The sequence below is a fragment of the Capra hircus genome, chromosome 10 (assembly GCF_001704415.2).
Source record: "Capra hircus breed San Clemente chromosome 10, ASM170441v1, whole genome shotgun sequence".
NCBI lineage: Eukaryota > Metazoa > Chordata > Mammalia > Artiodactyla > Bovidae > Capra > Capra hircus.
The window spans coordinates 90,633,693-90,656,676 of NC_030817.1; the positions used below are offsets into that span (position 1 = coordinate 90,633,693).

General features: G+C 36.2%; 1 protein-coding gene across 13 annotated transcripts in view; it reads right to left on the reverse strand.

Annotated features, from left to right (window-relative positions):
* PAPD4 (poly(A) RNA polymerase D4, non-canonical) overlaps positions 1 to 22,984 on the reverse strand; it is a 63,821-nt gene that overhangs the window by 28,893 nt on the left and 11,944 nt on the right. For 11 of the 13 annotated variants that reach the window (XM_013966730.2, XM_005685081.3, XM_018053672.1 and 8 more), the window contains 4 exons: positions 6,983 to 7,097; positions 6,801 to 6,892; positions 4,865 to 4,943; positions 3,201 to 3,270 (listed from right to left, as the gene is read on the reverse strand). In XM_013966730.2, the coding sequence (XP_013822184.2) occupies positions 3,201 to 3,270; positions 4,865 to 4,943; positions 6,801 to 6,892; positions 6,983 to 7,097 (356 nt within the window). The remainder of the gene's footprint in view (positions 1 to 3,200; positions 3,271 to 4,864; positions 4,944 to 6,800; positions 6,893 to 6,982; positions 7,098 to 22,984) is intronic. The other 2 variants (XM_005685085.3, XM_013966733.2) reach the window with 1 other exon arrangement.

Genomic DNA, 22,984 nt, shown 5'->3' on the forward strand with positions numbered 1-22,984 from the left:
AAGACAACTTTTAGTATGATCTGATGTTGAAAGATATGTATTATACCAGTAAGGCTCCAATTACTCTTAACAAAAAAAAGTTTTCATTTTGTAATACTTTTCAGATAAACAAAACTGTATGACCAAACACATTTCTGGACAAGTTAACCCACTGTTATAAATTCTGAATCAATTCTGAATGACAACAACATGTGCTTTAAAACAACAGGAATGAAAAGCCAAATAAAGTACAGGTGAAAAAATAGAAGCTCCGTCTACACTTTGTTTTCTCTCCAAAAGGGTTACTAAATTATAACAGCGTAACAAATTCGGCTGCTGATGTCTAGTAAGAACAGTTAAGAGCCAAACACATAACAGAAGAGACACTTCTTTCAAACCAAAGGTATCGTGCAATTCACAATTTAGAAAACACAGCAATAACAGCAATATATAAAGAATGGCTAAACTCAAAATGACTACTTAATGCATAAGTAACAGGCTCATATACTATCAGGTCAAACTTCTGTACAATGAGTCTTTTTGTGAAAAGTGCCTTAAATAAAAGCACTAAAATTCCTTTCTATAGCTTTTAACTGTAAAATCTGAAATCAGATTTTCTTTGTTATGGGAAAAGAAATCCTATAATCTTTCAGTTATCCATGCATAGTTAATAAACGTGAATACTGATATTACAATGTCACATGTATTTGGCTCTGGGAAACTTATGGTGTAACAGTAGAGTGACATTCTTTAATTGTGCTTGTACAAATCTAACACTGAAACCAGTTTGCACTCCCTCTATGTAACTTAAAGAGGCGAAAAAACACTTAGATGGAAACTAGTCTGCAATTAAAAACTTTCCAAAAATATGAGCTTAAAAAATATCCACAGTGCTTTCTTCAATTCTACTTCTGGAAATACTGAAATAATCCTTAACATGGAAAGAATTTTACGCTTATTTAAACAGGGAATGGTTAAGTTAATGACAGTAAATCCACATAGTGAACTACTGTAAAGTGACTGAAAATGAAGCCAGAAGATATTCCATGATTCAAGCATTCATGCCATATTGCTAAGTAATAAAGTATGAGCTCAATTTTACTTTTAAAAGCTCTTATGCATTCATATGCATAAAGAAGAGACTGAAAGGTTTTTACACCGAAACACTAACATCAGTTGCATTTGAATGATCAAAATGCAGTTGTTCCTTTTCCTTAATGATGCATATATAGAAGGATGATAAGACGGTCCTTATAAAGAACATTTAACAATGAAAAAACCATCTATGATAATCTTAAATTGAAAAGAATAAAATTGTTTATATAATTATAGCTACAACCATTTTAAAAAACAATTATAATCAGTTAATAGTTTTATTTATATTTACTGTTTTATTGTTTATATTACAACTACAACCATTTTTAAAAATAATTATAATCAGCTAACAGTTTTGTTTACATGTTTTATCTCCCTGTATCTTTGTGCTTTAAAAACACTCCGCCATTGAAAAAAAAAAAAGTTCCACTGTTACTTGAGAGAAATTTAGTAAATCTTTATAAACTGCATGGATGTTTGGATGAAGGAAGGGCAGTTTGAGCCATCATTTATCTAAAGATTTGTTTAAAAAAAAAAGAAAAAATATATATATTCAGTCAGTTTTGATTATTTACAGTAGCTATTTTCCACACAGTAATCACAAACACTGATTTAGTGGTTACTGAGCCACGGCTCCTAGGGGAAACAAACGCTTAGGTTTCCAGGAGCCCCCAGTCACATCTTCATCAGCCTATTTATCAATATGCCTACAGTCACATTTATCAACTGATCAATATGTAACCTTGTTTTATGTAAGTTTCTATTTAAAAACATTTAATACACTGTTCATTCAATAAAAGTGAAGTCATTGCAGAGCACTGCTGCTGCTGCTAAGTCGCTTCGGTCGGGTCCGACTCTGTGCGACCCCATAGACGGCCTCCTACCAGGCTCCCCCATCCCTGGGATTCTCCAGGCAAGAACACTGGAGTGGGTTGCCATTTCCTTCTCCAATGCATGAAAGTGAAAAGGGAAAGTGAAGTCGCTCAGTCGTGTCCGACTCTTAACGACCTCACGGACTGCTGCCTACCAGGCTCCTCCGTCCATGGAATTTTCCAGGCAAGAGTACTGGAGTGGGGTGCCATTGCCTTCTCCACTGCAGAGCACTGAAGAAGTGAAGTCGCTCAGTCATGTCCGACTCTTTGCGACCCCATGGGCTGTAGCCTACCAGGCTCCTCTGTCCATGGGATTTTCCAGGCAATAGTATTGGAGTGGATTGCTATTTCCTTCTCCAGGGGATCTTCCCGACCCAGGGATCGAACCCGGGTCTCCCGCATTGTAGACAGACGCTTTACCGTCTGAGCCACCAGGGAAGTCCTAACTCATCCCTAAATAAAATACATCTAACACACCATTAAGGCACATCACAGCTTTGTGCACAAAATGTCTACAACACCTCAGCACAATGCTGGGAGGTCATTTTAAACAGCAAATTCATGCACAAAAGCACAAAACTGTGAAAGACACACTAACTAATCTGTGAAAAGGGATCTGCTCAGCATATGACAGTTGAAACAGAAAGACAAGTGTATCATACTGTTAAATTCATTTGGGAAGATGTACATCAGGTGACTCAAAATTTTCCCACTCTGTGCAGGTTTATAAAATCATAAAAGTGTTACAAGTATTAATTTGGGGGGTTACAAAATAAATTTTATCAAGTAGGCAAATTCACAAATATCGGATCCATGAATAATGAGGATCAAGTGTATATACCTATATAAATTCTAATAATAATGCCTATAAGAAATTCAGAACCCAAACTACTAATAGTAGAACAGGTAGATATTATACTAGTAACAACCTCTTTTGATATAAACATGCATCAAATTTCATGAATTAAGATATGTTCTCAGAGCATATTACATTTCCAAAAGAGATCATTTAAAAATCTAAAATACTATATTCTTTCAACTATGAATAGTCTCAAATATTCAAAATGTCAACAAGAATAGCTAAGAGAGTTAAGCATGAACAACTGCTCAGACTATTTCAAAAAAATCATCTAAGAGAACAAATTCTTTCCAAAAACTAATGAAGCTATTATGGAATAGCACACCCTCCTTAATTATCTACCTCAGAAGAATACCTAAAAATTATCTAAAGCAACTGAAAAATTCAGTACTTACCTGACTTTATCCCTGAACTTCACAATTGGCACTTTTGCTCGAATCAACTGAGGTCTCTCAATGTAACTAGCTAAAGGATAAAAGATAAAATGGGTATCTGTAAATGTTTCTGAAATTCATAGTATTCCAATGAACATTTCTTAAAAGTAGTATTTTACTTAGCTAAAACAATTTAAGAAAATACAGTCTTTGAGAGAGAAAGCAAAGACAATAGGACATTATCAAATTCTTCTAAGACTGGAACTTCCAATACAATGTAGAGGGCTTTATATATTAACATGTTATTTTTAGAAATGTGGTCTAATACCTAATAATACCTATAAAGAATTTCATCATAGCATTATAAGAGAAATATCTAGCCCAGCAGCAGGGGGATAGCTAAATTCTGCTACAGCACATGGAAGATACCATGGCAGTCATAAAATTATATTTACAAAGAATGTTAAATGTAGAAATGCTGGCAACGTAATACATGGGACAGCGAAAAATTCAAATAAGTATGAAAAAAACATGTATCAAATTTTTGTACTCTACCAAACTTAAATACCAGGTGTTAAAACTAAAAATTTTGTTATAATGCCTTTACCACCAAAATTATAATAATATGTATCAAGCTTCAAAGACAATTATGTGCAGGAATTCAATGAGGTATAATAAAAAATAAGATTAAGAGTTAAAAGTAGTAAAGGCTCACACACCAACAAGCTATACTCCTCAGGCAAGTCACCAAACTCACTGATTACCCCTTAATCTGATTATTCCATTATTAAAAACACTAATCAAAAAAAAAAAGAAATCTTTCATTTGAAATTACACGACCTCTAAGGTCCTTTTCACTTTTTATATTTTATGATTGTAATAATAATTATTAAAAATCCACTTAAGGTACGAATTTCTCCTTTATTTTACAAATGCAAAATTCAAATCCACTGAAATAAATCTCTTGATTTCTTTCCTACAACTGATAAAAGTTGTTGTTCAAGGGCAATAACCTGTTAAGTGACTTTTTATTTCCCACCTTAAAGTCTAACACGTAAGAAATATTTGTTTAATAAACGGACAAATAGCCTATCCAACATCACACAGTTAGTGTGACTTCAAATGTCCACAATATTCTATGGAAGTTGAAATTATTTGAGATGGCTTAATTTGTGGATTAAAGTCTGCTTTGTCAGCTTATTCAAAGAGTAAAATCTTACGATATAATGGCCTAAGTCACTAATTTTGCTTTCAGTTGGAGTGATAAATTTGGGCTTCGGGTTCAGTGATCATATTTTTAAACCAAGTAAAGATGTCTATCACTGCAAACAGATGAGATGCTCTCTTCCTCACATATAAGTAAGATTTGTATACTTTTGGCTTTTGAGATACTCTGCACTGCAGTTACTTACATTCATGCTTTAACTTTCCTAACAGCGTTCAGCTGTTTGAGGATAAACTAAGACTTACACATCTCTGAATTTCTGACTACCTTCAGTGGGACAGCTTGCAAGTAGAAAGAATTGTCAAATAAATGGTTACTTTAATTAAAAGTTAAATTCATTTGGGAAAAAGAATCCACATTATACCTAATCTCACCAGAAAATAAAACAATTCTTATCAGAGACATTATAAATAAATAGTTATGTCAAATGACATATGAATGTGAGGCATGTCAGACTTACAAAGTCTAGTACAGAAGTGTTTGTGGACTAAGGTGAGTATATGCCGTGCTTCAGTCTTCTGATTTACCTGAAAAAAACACTGAAAAGTTAAAAATAAAGTTTTTTCATTATCTTTCTAAACTTAATGTTTTATTTTCTTAATGTATCTCAACAAAAAGAAAACATATAAAGTATACTTTTCATTGGAGTTATTTTTCAATATACAGTAAATTGCACTATTTAAAAGTCAACTTTTATGCTATCTTTAACATTAATATTTCTAAATCAATTTCTGATTTTAAACTTAAAAGCACAACTTTAAAAGAAATATTTTAACAGTTATATGTCATTTTTTCCTTTAGTATAAATGTACAAAAAATAATCTGCAAGGAAATATAAACAGAATTTTAACTTTCGGTAACACGTTTTATTTCCCTATCTAGATTGTGAGTTGCTTAAAAATAAGGTTCAAATCCATGGTGTTTTGTTATAAGTTGTGACAAACATGATTCAGACATGTGAACAGAATGGAAGATTAAAGGTCTGTCTAATCAAAGCTATGGTTTTTCCAGTAGTCACATATGGATTTGAGAGTTGGACTATAAAGAAACTGGGCACAGAATTGATGCTTTTGAACTGTGGTGTTGGAGAAGACTCTTCAGAGTCCCTTGGACTGCAAGGAGAGCCAACCAGTCCATCCTAAAGCAGATCAGTCCTGGGTGTTCATTGGAAGGACTGATGTTGAAGCTGAAACTCCAATACTTTGGCCACCTGATGCGAAGAGCTGACTCATTGGAAAAGACCCTGATGCTGGGAAAGACTGAAGGCAGGAGGAGAAGGGGACGACAGAGGATGAGGTGGTTGGATGGCATCACCAACTCAATGGACATGGGTTTGGGTGGACTCCAGGAGTTGGTGATGGACAGGGAGGCCTGGCATGCTGCAGTCCATGGGGTCGCAAAGAGTCAAGACACAACTAAGCGACTGAACTGAAGTATAATCTAACTGTATGAGAGAAAGTTTTAATTAAAACTCTAGTATTCTTCATTATTTTTATTATTTCTGAGGCTTTTCTTTTTTCAGTTTTCCTTTATATGATTTCAAAGCCTAGAAAGTATCAGGAGTTTCTTTCCTGGAATAAATCTCTTCCTGATTTGCAGTAACTAGAAGTCACTTTTGTTACTGGATTAACATGAACAATATTACCATTCAATAGAGGCTTTTTTATTTTTTAAGAGGTGAAATACAAGGCATATTAAAATTACACTGAAATTAATCTTCGGTAATTCAGAAGAGACTTCAGCATATTCAAGAGGCTGCTCAGGTGAGTTTAATAAACAGCAATTTTTGTGGAACTAAGGACATACAAGAGTATCAGTTAACAGGAAATTCAAATAAATGTAATAAAAAGTAAAATTTGGTTGCTAAGTATGAAGAAACAAAGTCAAAATATCAGAGATAATTACTTTAAATCACAATAGTCTTATTTTACATTTCAGAGAAATCTCTTTTAATTCCCAAAATAAGAACCCCAAATCCCATAGTACTTTCAAGGGAAAAATAATACAGATTAAATATAGAATCACTGAGAATTCAAATGGAAGGAAATAAATCAAGCAGAAAAAAGACAAACTCTTCCTCTTTGCTGCATCCTGGTAACATACCCAGCCCAATGGCATTTCAAAATAAAGATACAGCTCCTTAAAAACACACAGTGAAACTGCCTCACTTTAACAACTTAGAAATAAATTAATACTACAATTTGTTGTTTTTTGTACATGCCTTAAAAAACAAAGAAGCAGCAGCATTTCCTGACTTTCCTTGAATTACTATAAACAAAGAATTTAAAGAAGCAATTAAAACAAAGTAGGGTTTTTTCCCTCAATGACTTTTATATGAAATTTCTTAAATGACTTAACATGAAAAACACACTTAGAATAAATGTTTCATTACTTACTGGTTCCTCTTTAACAACTAGACATAAGTCACCATCACTGCTCCGAGTACCAAATCCATTTAAAGAAGACCCAACTAGAAAAAGTCTGCTTTCTAGAGAAATAGAAGAGAATTGTAAGGTTTTACTTAAAATTAAAATAGGAATGCATATAATTAAAGAACATGCAAAATAGGGAAACATACGTGGAAATAACAGTTGAATTTCTCTCTGCAGCTCTGTTCGACAGAGTTCTTTCTTCTTTAAATCACTTACTTGCTGCTGACATGCTTCAAATAACTCCAGTATCTGCTGACTCAACTTGAATGCACCACAAAAAAAGTAAAAATTTCATTCAGAAATGTAAAAGTTACCAGCATATTGAGAAGTATAAAATTACTGACAGTATTTTTAAAATAAATATATATTATCTACTTAACACTTTCTAATACAAAATGACCACTATTCAAGTAATAATAATTACTTAGAATCTGAAATAGTTAACAATTTTTACATAGTAAAGTATCATTGACAAGTCACAGATAAAATAAATACATATTATCTCCATAACACTTTCTAATACAAAACTACCACTATTCAAGTAATAATAATTACTTAGTATCTGAAATAGTTTACAATTTTTACAAAGTATCACTGACAAATCACAGAAAATTCATAATGAGTGTAATTCATAGGTCCTCATACTATAACCTTCAGTTACTGTTTTTATATGGGACATGAACTAAGAATGGTTTTTATATTTTTAAAGGGTTATAAAAACAAAACAAAACAAAAATGTGCAACAGAAACAAAGTCTACAATAATCTAGTGGCCCTTTAAAGGTTACCCAACCCCTGGTATTCATACCATGAATACCAAATAAAACAGACTTCAGAAGAGAAGTCCCGGTGGTCTATGCTCATGCAAACCACCCTCTTTCCTATTCTCATAGCACTGCCCTGAGTCCTGCTTTCTTGTGGCCATCTACGAACAGATCTCCCTCTTTATCCCCCTTTCCAGTTCATACTTTCCCCTCCAAAGGACCTCTTGCCATCACCACAGGTGACTCCCGTACCTACAGTGGGGTAAGTATCATGACATACTCCCACCATTTCAACATCCTTTACTCCAATATTTTTCATCAATGTTACATAGACACAACATGATTATTACAATAAAACAGAACTTCTCTAGCTTTGAAATTTTAAATTCCAGTATACAAGATAGGTTTCAATCTCCTGACCAATTCTCACATCTTCTTGAGAACCACACAACCCTGGATTCTCTTGGATCCTCTCTCTCCAACCCAAAATGTCCTGAAACAGCATGATCCCCTTCCCTAGCCAGTCTATACTCCACAATGCACCCCTTGAACCATTCTCTTTTATCATACCTTAACATTATATCCCTGTCATGTTCTAACAAAACCCTAATTTTAGGTTCACTATAAACAACCACCTTCTCTGCTCTTTTCTGTGAGTTTCTAACTGGAAAGAAATTTTAAAATCACAAAATTGGTATGTTGCAAATTTACAATTTAAAAAATAACCTAAGATTTAACCCATAGCATCTCTAAGCAATTACTTCAATGTCTCTGGTTAGATATTGCTTCCATTTTTCACCATCAGCATTCCAAAATGTTTACACCTTTCCTCAAGTTTCCTACACTTATCTCACTTCCTTCAGCAGATAACTTCACATTAAAGTTTACTAAGAAACTGAAGAAACCAAATGTGACATTCCTCAGCTTCCAACTACAAACCTGCAAACTACTATCTGAATGAAACCTCACCTCCCTACCTCTCCTGTCAGATAAACTGTCCTGTTTCTTGGTCCAAAGCTAATCCCTCTATCAAAAATACTTCTGTATCCACCCCTTTCGGTCACCTCTGGGGCACAGATATTCCATCAGTTTTTTGACCTGTCTTTTGCATTTTCAACCTCTCCCTCTCCAGGACTTTCTCCAAGTCCATGACCAGGCACAAGTCTCACTCATCATTTAAAATACTTTATCACATTTAGAACACTCATTTTAAGAAAGCAGAGGCAGTCAGGATAACCTGGCAATGAAAGAGACATAATTTTTTAATATCATGAATAACCATCCTCCCAAAATGCTACAGACCCCAGTTTGATCCCTGAGTCATTAAGATCCCCTGCAGAAGGGAATGGCAAAGAGTCAGACACGACTGAGAGACTGACAAAAAGAGACTAAGCAACTAGGAGAAAACAAACATATCAAACCATCCAAAATAAAAATGGCCAAAAAAGACAGCACAATTGACTACATATTACTCATGAATTCTAAAATACTGCAAGTTAGGACCAAACACCGACAGCAGCAAGATCCACATGGTATCAGAAACACGACAAGCAGAGGAGAGGGATTTGGGACAGCCCTGGAGCCAGAACAAACAAATCAAACTCCCTAGAAGCGCTACCTCCCACCCCCTCCCTTAAATGGACAGTTCCAGTTCAGTGTAATAAAACAGCAACTGAAACTCGCATGGGGTTTCACAGGTGACAACTCACAAGGCAAGAAAGGCAAGAAAATCACACAAACATCAGGAATCTCAAAACTAACTGAAACTCCTTTCTAAGACACAGCAACACACCAAGCAGAAACTGCCAGGAAGAGAAATCTCAACTAAGCAGTACAGAGTCACTGGGGTAAAGGAAAGAAAGTCTAGAGCAAGAACGAGTCTGCCCTCCAAAGGGCATCTGACGACACTGAGAAACAGTGGTTATCAGTCATCATACCTGGGGGAGTGGGCACCACAGCGTGAGCCAGAAGGCCACTGAATATCCTACAACGCCCAGGACAACTCCCTGCAGCAAAGATACCTGACCCACAGTGCTAATACTGCAAAAAGCGAGAAACCCTGATCTAGATAAAGCCAGAGAAGGAAAGGAGGAAAGGTCTCAGAAGATATATTTTTGAACACTATTTCACAGCAGAGGATTCCCCCCAGCCCCAAATCTAGCAAAAAGCTAGCTTACCCAACCCTCATCTAAAAGTAGTATACTGTTGTTTACTCGCTAAGAGCTGTGTCCAACTCTTTGAGACCCCATGGACTAGAGCTCCCCAGGCTCTTCTGTCCATGGGATTTCCCAGGCAAGCAAACTGGAGTGGGTTGCCATTTCTTCACCTGGGGATCTTCCTGACACAAGGATCGAACACGCATCGCCTGTGTGGCAGGTGGATTCTTTACCACCAAGCCACCTGGGCTTCCCTGAAGCCATCTTCCTTAAACATAAGTAACAGAAAAGAATTGGAATCTCAAAAAGAGAGGTGAGAATGGGAGGACAGAAAAAATATTTGAAGAAATAATGCCTAAAAACGATTCAAGTCAATTCTCATACAAAGTTTTTGTAAGAAAAATGCAAAGAGTAACATTCCTACAGATAATGAAGCTCACCAGGAAGACATGTTCACAAAATGAATGAATATTTTAATATAATATGCAGAACCAAGCTTTTCTCTCTCATTATTAATTTCCTAAAAGGATAACTGACTATAAAGCATACATAACTAAAAAAAATAATTGGAAGTTTACATTTTTAAAAATTATCAAAAGCAGCAAAAACATGAAATACCTAGGAATATATTAAAGATATATAAAACCCATACTCTGAAAATTATAAATATTGAGAGAAATTAAAACATCTAAATAAATAGATACGAAAGTTAAAGGATTTAACATACCTGACACTTCTAGACTTAACCACACAGCTACAGTAATCAAAACAATCTGGCACTGGGAAAAGGACAGATAAAAAAGATAACAAAAGAGAATACTGAAGTATTTATGAAATGCTAATGCTACCTGGAATTTGCTACTAGAGGAGGGAGGTATAGACAAAATAAGATTGGTCAAATGTTGGTAACTGTTCAAGCTTGGTCTTATGAGGATCTACAATACCACATTCTATTTTTTCATATATTTGATACTCTCCATAATAAAAGGCCTTTTAAGGCATTCATATTTACAAAAAGATTTTTAAAAGGTCTCCAGTTAAACTGGTTAATCTAAAATTTTAAATGGCACTTGAATAATTAAGTTTTATCTACCTAGAGCAGGGTTGGCAAACCTTGACCTGTAGGCCAAACACTGCCTCTGGTCTGTTCTGCAGGACTAACCAACTAAAACTGATTCTTACATTTTTAAAGGATTGCTTACAAAAGAAAGAAAAGGAGACAGGGCCCACATACTTCACATGTCTAGAATTTATTAATTGGCCCTTTATCAAAAAAGCTGTGTCAACTCCTTGATTTAGAGAAGCAAGCAGATCAAAACTGCTGTAAGTCAGAATATATACTCCACATCTGTTGAATAACAAAGAGAAAAATTTATTGGGAATTCCCAGGAAATCAAACGGTTAAAACTTGGTGCTTTCACTACATGGCTGGGCCCAGGGCTCGGCTCAATCCCTGGTCAGGGAACTAAGATTCCTCAAGCTGCACAGCACAGCCAAAAAACAAAATTTTTTCACTGGAATGACTATGTTCACGTGGAAACACTCACATCTGAAAAAATTTATGATCAGGTAGAAATTATGAGATTCCACATGTTTGCTCCTCTCCCTTTTCTACGGTTCTGGGAAGATTTCTACTCTCTCAAGTACTATAATGGAGACCTAACAGATTTTTGTACAAGTAAATTTTCCCTCCTGTCACATTATGGATTCACAGTCAAATTATGTTACTGCATCTTAGAACAGATAGGTAGAGTCCAGACGAGAAAAAAAGCACAAAAAGAAAGGTACGTACACGCTGAATCAAGACTTAGAGAGATTTCAAAAGATGGCTGAATGGCCTTAGAGCTGGGAAAAAAGAAGCATGCCCGATATGGAATCCTGGCTAAAAATCAAGCAAAAAATACTCAGATCATATTTGCAATAACAAGCTGACTATGCATAATGGCATTTCAAACACTTTTTTCCTTTCATTCAAAAGTAAAATGTTCCTTGTTTTCCTTAGTTTAAAAAAAAAACCTACTGCAACAAAGTATCTGTAAAACAAATTATTCTTAAAGTTGCTTAAATCTCTGTAATACTACAGTTTAGGCTGCCTGCCAGATCTATTACTTGAAAATTACTTGTAGAAGATATATTTCTCACTGTATGTAAAAATTATATCTTTGCAAAAAATTGCATAAGAAAGTAAGTTTCCTAATAAAAGCAAGAGAGTTCCAGAAAAACATCTATTTCTGCTTTATTGACTATGCCAAAGCCTTTGACTGCGTGGATCACAATAAACTGTGGAAAATTCTGAGAGATGGGAATACCAGACCACCTGACTGGCCTCTTCAGAAATCTGTATGCAGGTCAGGAAGCAACAGTTAAAACTGGACATGGAAGTAAAAATAAAAATTTAATTAATTAATTAATTAATTAAAAAAAAAAAAGAACTGGACATGGAACAACAGACTGGTTCCAAATAGGAAAAGGAGTACGTCAAGGCTGTATATTGTCACCCTGCTTATTTAACTTCTATGCAGAGTACATCATGAGAAACGCTGGGCTGGAAGAAGCACAAGCTGGAATCAAGATTGCCGGGAGAAATATCAATAACCTCAGATATGCAGACGACACCACCCTTATGGCAGAAAGTAGAGAGGAGCTAAAAAGCCTCTTGATGAAAGTGAAAGAGGAGAGTGAAAAAGTTGGCTTAAAGCTCAACATTCAGAAAATGAAGATCATGGCATCCGGTCCCATCACTTCATGGGAAATAGACGGGGAAACAGTGGAAACAGTATCAGACTTCATTTTTGGGGGCTCCAAAATCACTGCAGATGGTGACTGCAGCCATGAAATTAAAAGACGCTTATTCCTTGGAAGAAAAGTTATGACCAACCTACATAGCATATTCAAAAGCAGAGACATTACTTTGCTGACTAAGGTCCGTCTAGTCAAGGCTATGGTTTTTCCAGTGGTCATGTATGGATGTGAGAGTTGGACTGTGAAGAAGGCTGAGCGCCAAAGAATTGATGCTTTTGAACTGTGGTGCTGGAGAAGACTCTTGAGAGTCCCTTGGACTGCAAGGAGATCCAACCAGTCCATTCTGAAGGAGATCAGCCCTGGATTTCTTTGGAAGAAATGATGCTAAAGCTGAAGCTTCAGTACTTTGGCTACCTCATGCGGAGAGTTGACTCATTGGAAAGGACTCTGATGCTGGGAGGGATTGGGGGCAGGAGGAGAAGGGGACAACAGAGGATGAGATGGCTGGATGGCATCACTGACTCAATGGACGTGAATCTGAGTGAACTCCGGGAGTTGGTGATGGACAGGGAGGCCTGGCGTGCTGCGATTCATGGGGTCGCAAAGAGTCGGACACGACTGAGCGACTGAACTGAACTGAACTTAACACAGATTTAAAATATTAAAATACTTTTTCCAAATATCAATACTCAATTTTCCAAAAAAAAATTATAACCTATCCTCAAAAGAAAGAAAGTGAAGTCACTCAGTCATCTCCGACTCTTCGTGACCCCATGGCGTGTAGCCTACCAGGCTCTTCCGTCCATGGAATTCTCCAGGCAAGAGTACTGGAGTGGGTTGCCATTTCCTTCTCCAGGGGATCTTCCAGACCCAGGGATCGAACCTAGGTTTCCCACATTGCAGGCAGACACTTTACCATCTGAGCCACCAGGGAAGCTCCTCAAACTCAAACCAAATTACTAATAAGGCTATCAATGTCTGAGATCAACACAAGCCACTAAAGACAAGTTAGGTATGGATTTAGAGTCAGAAAAGTTTTTAAATGAGCCAGTAAAGCTTCAGGTATAACTTTTACATGGTATTCTCAGTAAATTCTCCATCTGTCCCTAGAAGCTGGGTCCCCATGTAAAAGAAAGTGAATACACCTTTCAGCTGGAAGTATCAAAACTTGATCATTTACTACAATACATGAAAAAGAGCAACAGGTTTTGGCTAAACGTTAAGTGCCATCTACAAACAACAAACACAAAATAGCAATGAGCTATCAAGATAGAAGAAATAAAGTTAAATATGGCACAGAAAACAGGCCATTAGGTCACAAACACTTCAACAAAAACTGACAATTCCTCAGGTTTCTCATTGCCACATTCTTTGTTAACATGAAACTGTAGGAAAAGCTGGTACTAATTACTGAGTAAAATAAAGCCAGATATGAATTAAAAGTTTAAATTCATTCTCGATGCTGAATTCCTTTTCTCTTCAAAGTAAATAAGAGAATCAGGAAAACATCATGCTGAAAACAACCCACTCCTTACTAGTATGTTAAAGTACTGTTTTTTTGTATGGCCACAAATTAGAGCCTTCTTAATTCATCAGCTAATACAATGATTAGGCAGTCTGAATAACTGATTTTTTTCCCTGAAGCCTGATTGTTTTTAGGCACATACAATTACCTGACCTTAGTCAAGAGAAAAATGCCTAATAAAAGGAGGATGGAGAAAACAAAGCAAGCTTTCATTTGAGGATCTCTAGGGCTGAGACTTGGTCTAAACTTTCTACATGAATCTACATCTCAGTGGCTTTAAAAATCTGACTGACACATACATTATAAAGATAGAGCCCTAAGAATTAATTTAACCACTGAGGTAAAAGAGCTGTACAATGAAAACTATAAAACATTGATGAAAGAAATTAAAGACTATAAAAAAAATGGACAGATACCCAATCATGGATCAGAAGAACTAAAATTATTAAAATGTCCATAGTATCCATAGCAATCTACAGATTCAATGCAATCTCTATCAAAATTCCAATAGCATTTCTCACAGAAATAGAAAAAGCAATCCTAAAATGCATATGGACCCACCAACGACCCAGAACAGCTACAGCAATCTTGAGCAAAAAGAACAAAGCTGGAGTAATGATACTTTCCGATTTCCAATTCTATTACAAAGCTGTAGTAATCATTAAATAGTATGGTACTGACATAAAAATGCACACACAGACCAGTGAACCTAACAGAGAGTCCAAGAAAGAAATCCACACACATATGGTTAACTAAAGGGTGTCAAGACTACACAACAAGAAAAGGACAGTTTTTCAACAATGTTGAGAAAATTGGATATCCACATGCAAAAAGATGAAATTGGAGCCTTATCTTACAACATACACAATAATCAATTAAAAATGAATTAAAGACTTAAATTCAAAACCTGAAACAGTGCACTCCTATAAGAAAAGATACGGGGAAAGCTCCATGATCTTGGTCTTGACAATGATTTTTTGGATTTTAATACCAAAAACACAGGCAACAAAAGCAAATACCAGTAAGTGGAACTATGTAAAACAAAAATATTTCTGTAAAATAACAATTAAAAAAGAGCGAGAAAGAAAAGAGAAAGTGACATACAGAATGGGGGGAAATACAACTCTAACAAAAATACAAATGATCCAATCTAAAAATGGACAAAAGACCTAGAGAGACCTTTTCCTAAATAAGACACACAAATGGTCAACAGGTACATGAAAAGATGTGCAGCACTGCCAAGCATCAGAAAATACAAATCACAACCACAATGAGATATCACTTCACACTTGGTAAGATGGCTATTACCAAAAGGCAAAAGGTAAGTGTTGGCAAGGATCCAGAGAAAAGAGAATCCTTATTCACCATTGGTAGGATGTACATCGGTACAACCATATCAGAAAACAGCATGATGCCTCCTCAAATAACTAAAAACAGAACTACCATGTGTTCCAGCAACCCCGGGACTGGGTACACATCCAGAGGAAAAGGTACCTATCTCAGCAAGGTATCTGCACTCCTGTGTTCCCTGCAGTGTTACTCACAGGAGCCAAGATGTGGAAACTTAACTGCCCACTGACAAAGAAAATGTGACGTGTCTGTATACACGTACACAATGAAATATTATTTGGCCTTAAAAAAAAAATGGAAATTCTGCCATTTGCAACATGGATGAATCTGGAAGACATTAAGATACATGAAATGAGCTAGACACAAAAAGACACACACTGTATGATTTCACATGCGGAATCTAAAAAAGTCAAATTCATGGTAGCAGAGAGTGTAATGGTAGTTATTACTGAAGGGAGCAGGATAAGGAAAACGGAGAAATGCTGATCAAAGGGTATAAACTTTTAGTTATAAGATAACTTAGATATGGAGACATAAAGTACAATATGGTGAATATAGTTAATAACAATGTACAGAACAGCTGAAATTTGCTTAGAGAATAAATTTCAACTGTTCTGATCACGAAAAAAAAAAAAATTATGTGAGGTGATGAATGTTATCTTGATTATGGTAATCACTTCACAGTGTATACATAAATCAAAACATCATGTTGTATACCTTAAATATTTACAATTTTTATTTGCCACTCATATCTAAGTAATACTGGAAAAAGAATTGATAGATGCAGGCAAATACATATTTCAACTACTTAAAATTCAGTGAACCAATAATTTACAAATATTTTATCCCCTTTTTCAATTTGTTGTTTGTAAATAAGGTCAAACACTGAAATTTTTAAAGATAAAGCCTCTGAAAAATCCGTAAGGTAACTGTCCCCAAACTGTTTCCCCAGGGTGCCAAGAGGCTCCATAAAACTTACTCCCTCCCAAAATTAAACATTACACAAGATAGCTTAAACAATTCACTCATAATTATGTTTTTTACTTTACAGTCAGTACCAAGAAAACCTTAGCCCACCCTCATCTCAACTCAAAATTCAGAATCAATTACTTCCATTCACATAGTATCTTCAAGCTACCCAGAATTTCTGAAGAACATTTTTAATAGATGGAATTCAGGAGCTCAGATAACTCTGATTCCTCCAAACCTCCATTTTTTTTTTTTGTCCAGGCAACTACACCTTCATCTAAAGATACTATGAAACGGAAGTTAAAATTCAGAAAAGTATGAGATTTTTTACTTAAAAAGTTTTGTTTGCTAATATAGTGACTTCAAAAACAGAGAAGACTTTAAAATGGAGAAACAATTTAAAGTTAAAATGTATTCATTTTCATAATCTTTATTTTTTAGGTTTCAAAACAATTAATTTTCAAACTAATCAAAACTTTTAATACGTTCCCCTGGAACTTAGTAAAGCAGCTGATTCATTATTATTAATAATAAAGTCATTATCACCAATGTTAAGTGAGCCCTCTACACTACCTGGCAAATACTGTGTCAAACCTTCTCCACTCTGCTTCTCTGATCAACCTGAAGTAGTAAACACTACTTCAAACCATCTCCACTGTTCTTAAATCGCATACATCCCACTTCATCCTCTCTACTCTCAACAGACGACCTTGCACAGTAATTCAAAGAGAAAATATGGAGAAGCCATTCAACTATGGGAACTCTTCCATACCATACTACAAACTTTCTTGTAACTACACCTATCCTCTCCTCCTATCCTCCAGTTTCAAAAAAATTCTCTTACCTAAAGCCAATGTCTCCAAATATAAGCGGGACCCACGCCCTTTCCACCTTCTAAGGAATCTTATTCATAATGGTACTTTTTTTCCCACAGTAATCAATTTTCCTCTCTTGATTGAATTTTTCCAATAAACATTTACATCTTTCTTCCACCTCAAAAACAAAATATTAAAAAACTCCACTGTTCCACCTTTCTATCTCTGGCTCTCCCCTTCAGAGCCAAACTTCCCCAAACAGTTGTAAGCATGCTTAGTTTCCGTTTGTTTTCCCACTCTTTCCTCAACCTATTTCAATGAGTATCGGATCCACGCTCTACTCTCTCCCTAGACAATCATATCCATACTCTTAGCTTCAATTATCATCTACATGCCAACACCAAATGTACACTTCTGGTCAATACCTTTCCTTTGAGTTCCAGATCTATACACATTCAACCATCAACTCGTACACTTCTGGTCAATACCTTTCCTTTGAGTTCCAGATCTATACACATTCAACCATCAACTCCAAATATCTAATTTGATGTTCCAAATGTATGTTTAAAACAATATGTACACAGAACTCATCAGATACCTGCTCACCCTCCAATTCCTGTGAAACACACATACTCCTGTATCTGGCTCCTCCTGCCTTTTGTTCTGTCTCAGTGAATGGTACCACCATGCATCCAGTTATAGAAGCCAGAAACTTGGGAGTAATCCCCAGTATCTTCTCTATACCAGTGGTTCTCAACCAGAGGCTCTTCTGCCCCCAGGAGACATCTGTTAATGTCTGAAGACATTTTTGGTTCTCATAACCAAGGATTAGTGGCATCTAGTGAGTGAAGTCAGAAATGTGGCTAAAACATCCTAAGATGCAGGGGATACTCCCTCCATACCAAAGAAAATTGGTCTAAAACATCAATGGTACACAGACTTAGATGACCTAATCTAATAATGCATCATCAAATCCCATCAATTTCACTTTCCCCCAACACAGTTTAAACCCATCAATTTTTCTTCATCTTAATTATCAGCACTTCCTAATTTAAAGCACCATTACCTTTTACCTAGTATCCAATAATAACTTCCTACTTCCACATTTGTGCAACTGCTTAAAATGAAGTCAAAACAATTTTTAACTCATCTCTTTCTTGCTTAAAAAAAGACCCTGAATAGCTTACCAAAGTTCTTAGGTGAAAACTAAAATGATATACTAAAGTCCTTGCATGATCTGCCTGATTCCCCACTTCTCCTACCACACTTCAGCAAATTTCCCCCTAAATCGATCAAACTCTAGCCACCATATGGCCTCCTTTCAGTTCTCCGCAGACTGCATGCTCCTCTCTATCACCCAGTAAACCTTCAGACACACTGTTCCTTCTCTCTGAAGCATTCTCTCCACCCCCAACACTCTTTCACGGATAAACTCCTACTCACCCTTCAGATCTCAGCTCCAATATTATCTCCTCCACACCATCATGGAGATAACTCTGCACCTGTCCTTTATAACACTTTTAAATATATAAAGCTGCAATTCGCATGACTATTTCTAATGGCTCTCCCTCTCACTATACTGTATGTACATGGGAAAGAGACCATGAATATTCAGAAAAATGCTGTAACACAACATTTTAGCATAGAGCCAGAACTCACAAATTTTTGATTACTTAAAAAAAAAAATACAGAATCTAATCTACTTCAGGAGTTCAACTGTCACTTTTATTGCAGGTATTCATATCTCGGGCCCCAACCATGCTTCTGAAATATATATGGACAGCTCAGCTACAACATGTTTTTCTTCAATACCAATTAGCTTACAGATGATTGATAAATAAGGCAATGGTATCAATTTAATGTATGTGGACTGATTTGTATGTGGAGCGGAAATTGTGGAACTGTAACCTTTACCAAAAAATAAAAACAAAAAACAACAAAAACCCTTAGCTTGGCTGCTCACAAGAAGGAGTCCTCACAGATCTAAATCAACTAAGTATCTACATCCAGGATTCCCACTCAAAAAGCATTAAACATAGCCCACCCTCACGGAGCTCTCCGCCGGGGTACTTCCTTCAGAGTCTTACTTAGCAGCTGACTCACTCACTCACAGCTCCACTTTAACTGCCTTGTCTCGTGGCCTCCACAATGCAGCATGTCAACTTGTGTATTGTATATTTTTTAATATCCCTTGCAACAGCACCCAACCAGGCTAAGCCACATACCTGATCTATCCAGGACATTTTCCAAGGGACTGATTATTGTACTTCTGAAGAGTTCTGGTTCCAAAACTGTTTAGGTTTTGCATAGCATACTCTCAAGCCCTATTTCCCATGGCCTTAGCATGTAATCTGCAGAACATGAGGCCATTCAAGAACAGAAATGTTACAGCAGAGTTCCTCATAGCTCCAAGCACTGAGAAACATAACTCCTGACTACTTCCTCAATCAGCTTGAACATTCAAAATCTGGGTTCCTCATCTCTGTTAACAGTCCAGACAGAACCAGATCATTAAAGTCGCTGATCTCTCTCTCTCCCTCTCCCCCCACATTCAATCATTCCACACAGGTATCAGTTTTCCTTATGCATGGTCTCTCACATCTTTTTCACCACCAGCCACCATAACTGAAATCTCCAGCATCTCTCATCTGAAAAAAATTTAACAATTAATAGCCTTCAAGGTAATCATACCTCTTTCCAGGCCCTCCTTATTCCAAACCCAATTATCTTCCCCAAAATGCAAATCTAACTGTGCTAGTCCTCTACTCAAAAACCTGCAATGGCCTTCTACTGTGCATTCAAGGTCTCAAATTGCTGCTCCACTTTATTTCTCATTGAACCTCCCACTCATTTTAAAATCCAGCAGAGATAAGCCATACAAACTGCTGACAAAGAAAGACACTCAGTAAATATTAGCTTTTACTCTCACAGATGACCTACTTTTATAGTCAATTCTAAGAATGTCATCTCCCTACCCTTCATTTTAAGCATCTTAAGTTCCTTCTCTTTATATTATTAGAGATGAAAGTCAAATCTTGGTTGTGTCACTTACTAGCTATGACCATGAGCAAGTTATTTAGCTTTCTGAGCCTCAGTAAAATTAGGATAATATCCATGTCATGGGGTTGTTGAAAAGACTAAATGACATAGCATATGTAGAATGCCTGGAAGAGAAGAGACATTAATAAATGTTAGTTTTCTTAAAAAGTGTTCACTTAAAGAATGAACACAGAAATGAACCTGCCTACTTTCTCCCAGAACCAGCAAGTAAGAGCAGCACTCAAAGAAACTGGCTTACCAATAGAATACTATTAATAATCTTTATCCCTTGAGGTAAGTGCTTATGCCAAAAGCATAAGATTTAGGAGAATTTTTGTCTATGCTACTAAGCAAAGAAAAGGTTATTGATATGGAACCATATTTTACTAGATGATTTATCCTGACTAATGTTATTAAATTTACTGAGATTCAATATATCAATAAATCTTATCCATATGCAGAACTGAAAGTTAGTTCCAGTATTTAACTATTTACAAATGTGTGTGTGTGTATTAGTTGCTTAGTCGTTTCCAAACTCTTTGTGACCCCATGGACTGTAGCCCGCGAGGCTCCTCTGTCCATGGGATTCTCCAAGCAAGAATACTGGAGTGGAAATTGAGAGCTTCAATACTTATGCACAATATAGTCCATAAAAAATGGGCCTATGGCTGATTCATGTTGATGTATGGCAGAAACCAACACAACATTGTAATTATCCTTCTATTAAAATTAAACAAAAATTTTTATATGGGCCTATCTACATACATATATCAAAAACCCACACAGAGTAAAAGGTTGTTATGTGAAGTGAAGTGAAGTTGCTCAATCGTGTCCGACTCTTTGTGACCCCATGGACTATATATAGCCTACCAGGCTCCTCTATCCATGGGGTTTTCCAGGCAAGAATACTTCAGTGGGTTGTCATTTCCTTCTCCAGGAGATCATCCCAACCCAGGGATTGAAAAAGGTTGTTATATCTCCATTCAAAGTATTGTCCTGATTGATTTCTACTGCAGGCTTTCACAATATTACCTAGGTTTCTTTAAAATGAGAAAGCAAAGAAAGGCCAAAGAACTGAGAGGTGCAGAAAAGGGGTATTAAAACTTCGAAGTTAGTCCGTTTGCTTTCTCTTCCCTCCCACTGATATCACCTAAATGCTTTTCCTATTTCATAGTAAGAATAAAGAATGACAGCCATTTTTATGAATAGTCCTGAGACAACTGGACCAAGAGCAAAAAAGAAGTTAGACCTCCCTACCTTTTAATATCATATATAAAAATTAATTCAATAGATCAAAGACCTAAATCTAAGAGCTAACACTATAAAACTCTTAGAACAACAGAGGCATTAATTTTCGTGACCCTGGATTAGGCAATGGTTTCTTAGATATAATACCAAAAGCTCAGGAAATCAAAGAAAAACAAATAAATTGGATTTCATTAACATGAAAAGCTTTTATGCTTCAAAGTGCATCATCAAAAAAGTAAAAAGACAAAGCACAGAATCCAAGAATATATTTGCAAATTATATACCTGATACATGTCCAGTATTCAGAACATATAAAGAACTGTTACAACTCGACAATTTAAAAAAAAATTAAAACAGACAAAGGATCTGAATAGACAATTCTCCAAGAAGATACACAAATGGCTAACACACAAATGAAAAGATGATCAGCATCATTAGACATTAGGGAAATGAAACCAAAATCACAATGAGATACCATTTCATACCCATTAGAATGGTTATAATCAAGAAGACAAACAATAACAAGTTTTGGCAAGGATGAAGAGAATTGGATCATTCACACACTGCTGGTAGAAATGTAAAATGATGCAGACACTTTAGAAAACACTTTGGCACGTCCTCAAAAAGTTATACATAGCATTACCACATAACTCAGCAATTGCACCCCTGAGTATAGACCCAAGAGAAATGAAAACATCATGTACAAAAACTTATACACAGATATTCACAGCAGCAAAACTCAGAATAGTGAAAAAGTGGAAATAGCTCCCAAACCCATCAAGTGAGGAATGCATAAACAAGATATGGTATATGTATACAATGGAATAGTATTCCGCGATGGTGGTGGTTTTCTCGCTAAGTTGTGTTCGACTCTGGTGACCCCATGGGCTGTGTAGTCCACTAGGCTCCTCTGTCCACAGGATTTTCCAGATAAGAATACTGGAATGGGTTGCCAATTTCTTCTCCAGGGGATCTTCCCTACCCAAGGATCAAACCCAGGTCTCCTGCACTGCAGGCAGATTTGTCATCAACTGAACTACCAGGGAAGTGTCCTCTTATTCAGCTATAAAGAGGAGTAAAGAACTGAGAACTGCTATGACAAGGATGAATCGTGAAAACATGCTAACTGAAAGAAGCAAGACCACATACTGTATGATTCCATTTATATGAAATGCTCAAAATAAGCAAATCCATAGAGGTAAAAAAATCAATACTGGTTGCCAGAGGCTGGGGGAGACAGGCAGAGATGAGAAAGTGACTGCTGCTGGGTACAAGGCATCTTTCATAGGTGATGAAAATGTGCTGGAATTAGGTACTGGCAATGGTTGCACTGCCCTCTGAATATACTAAAAACCATTGAATTATACCCTTTGACGGAGCGAATTTTATGATAAAACTGCATCTCAAAGAAAAAAAAAAGAATGATAGCAGAATAAAAAGTGGCACAAGCAAGGAACGAAGCCAGTATTCCCTTTTTGACCCAACATTTTCTGCACACTTACTATGTTTCAGACCTATACTGGTTGCTAGGAACCAGAAGA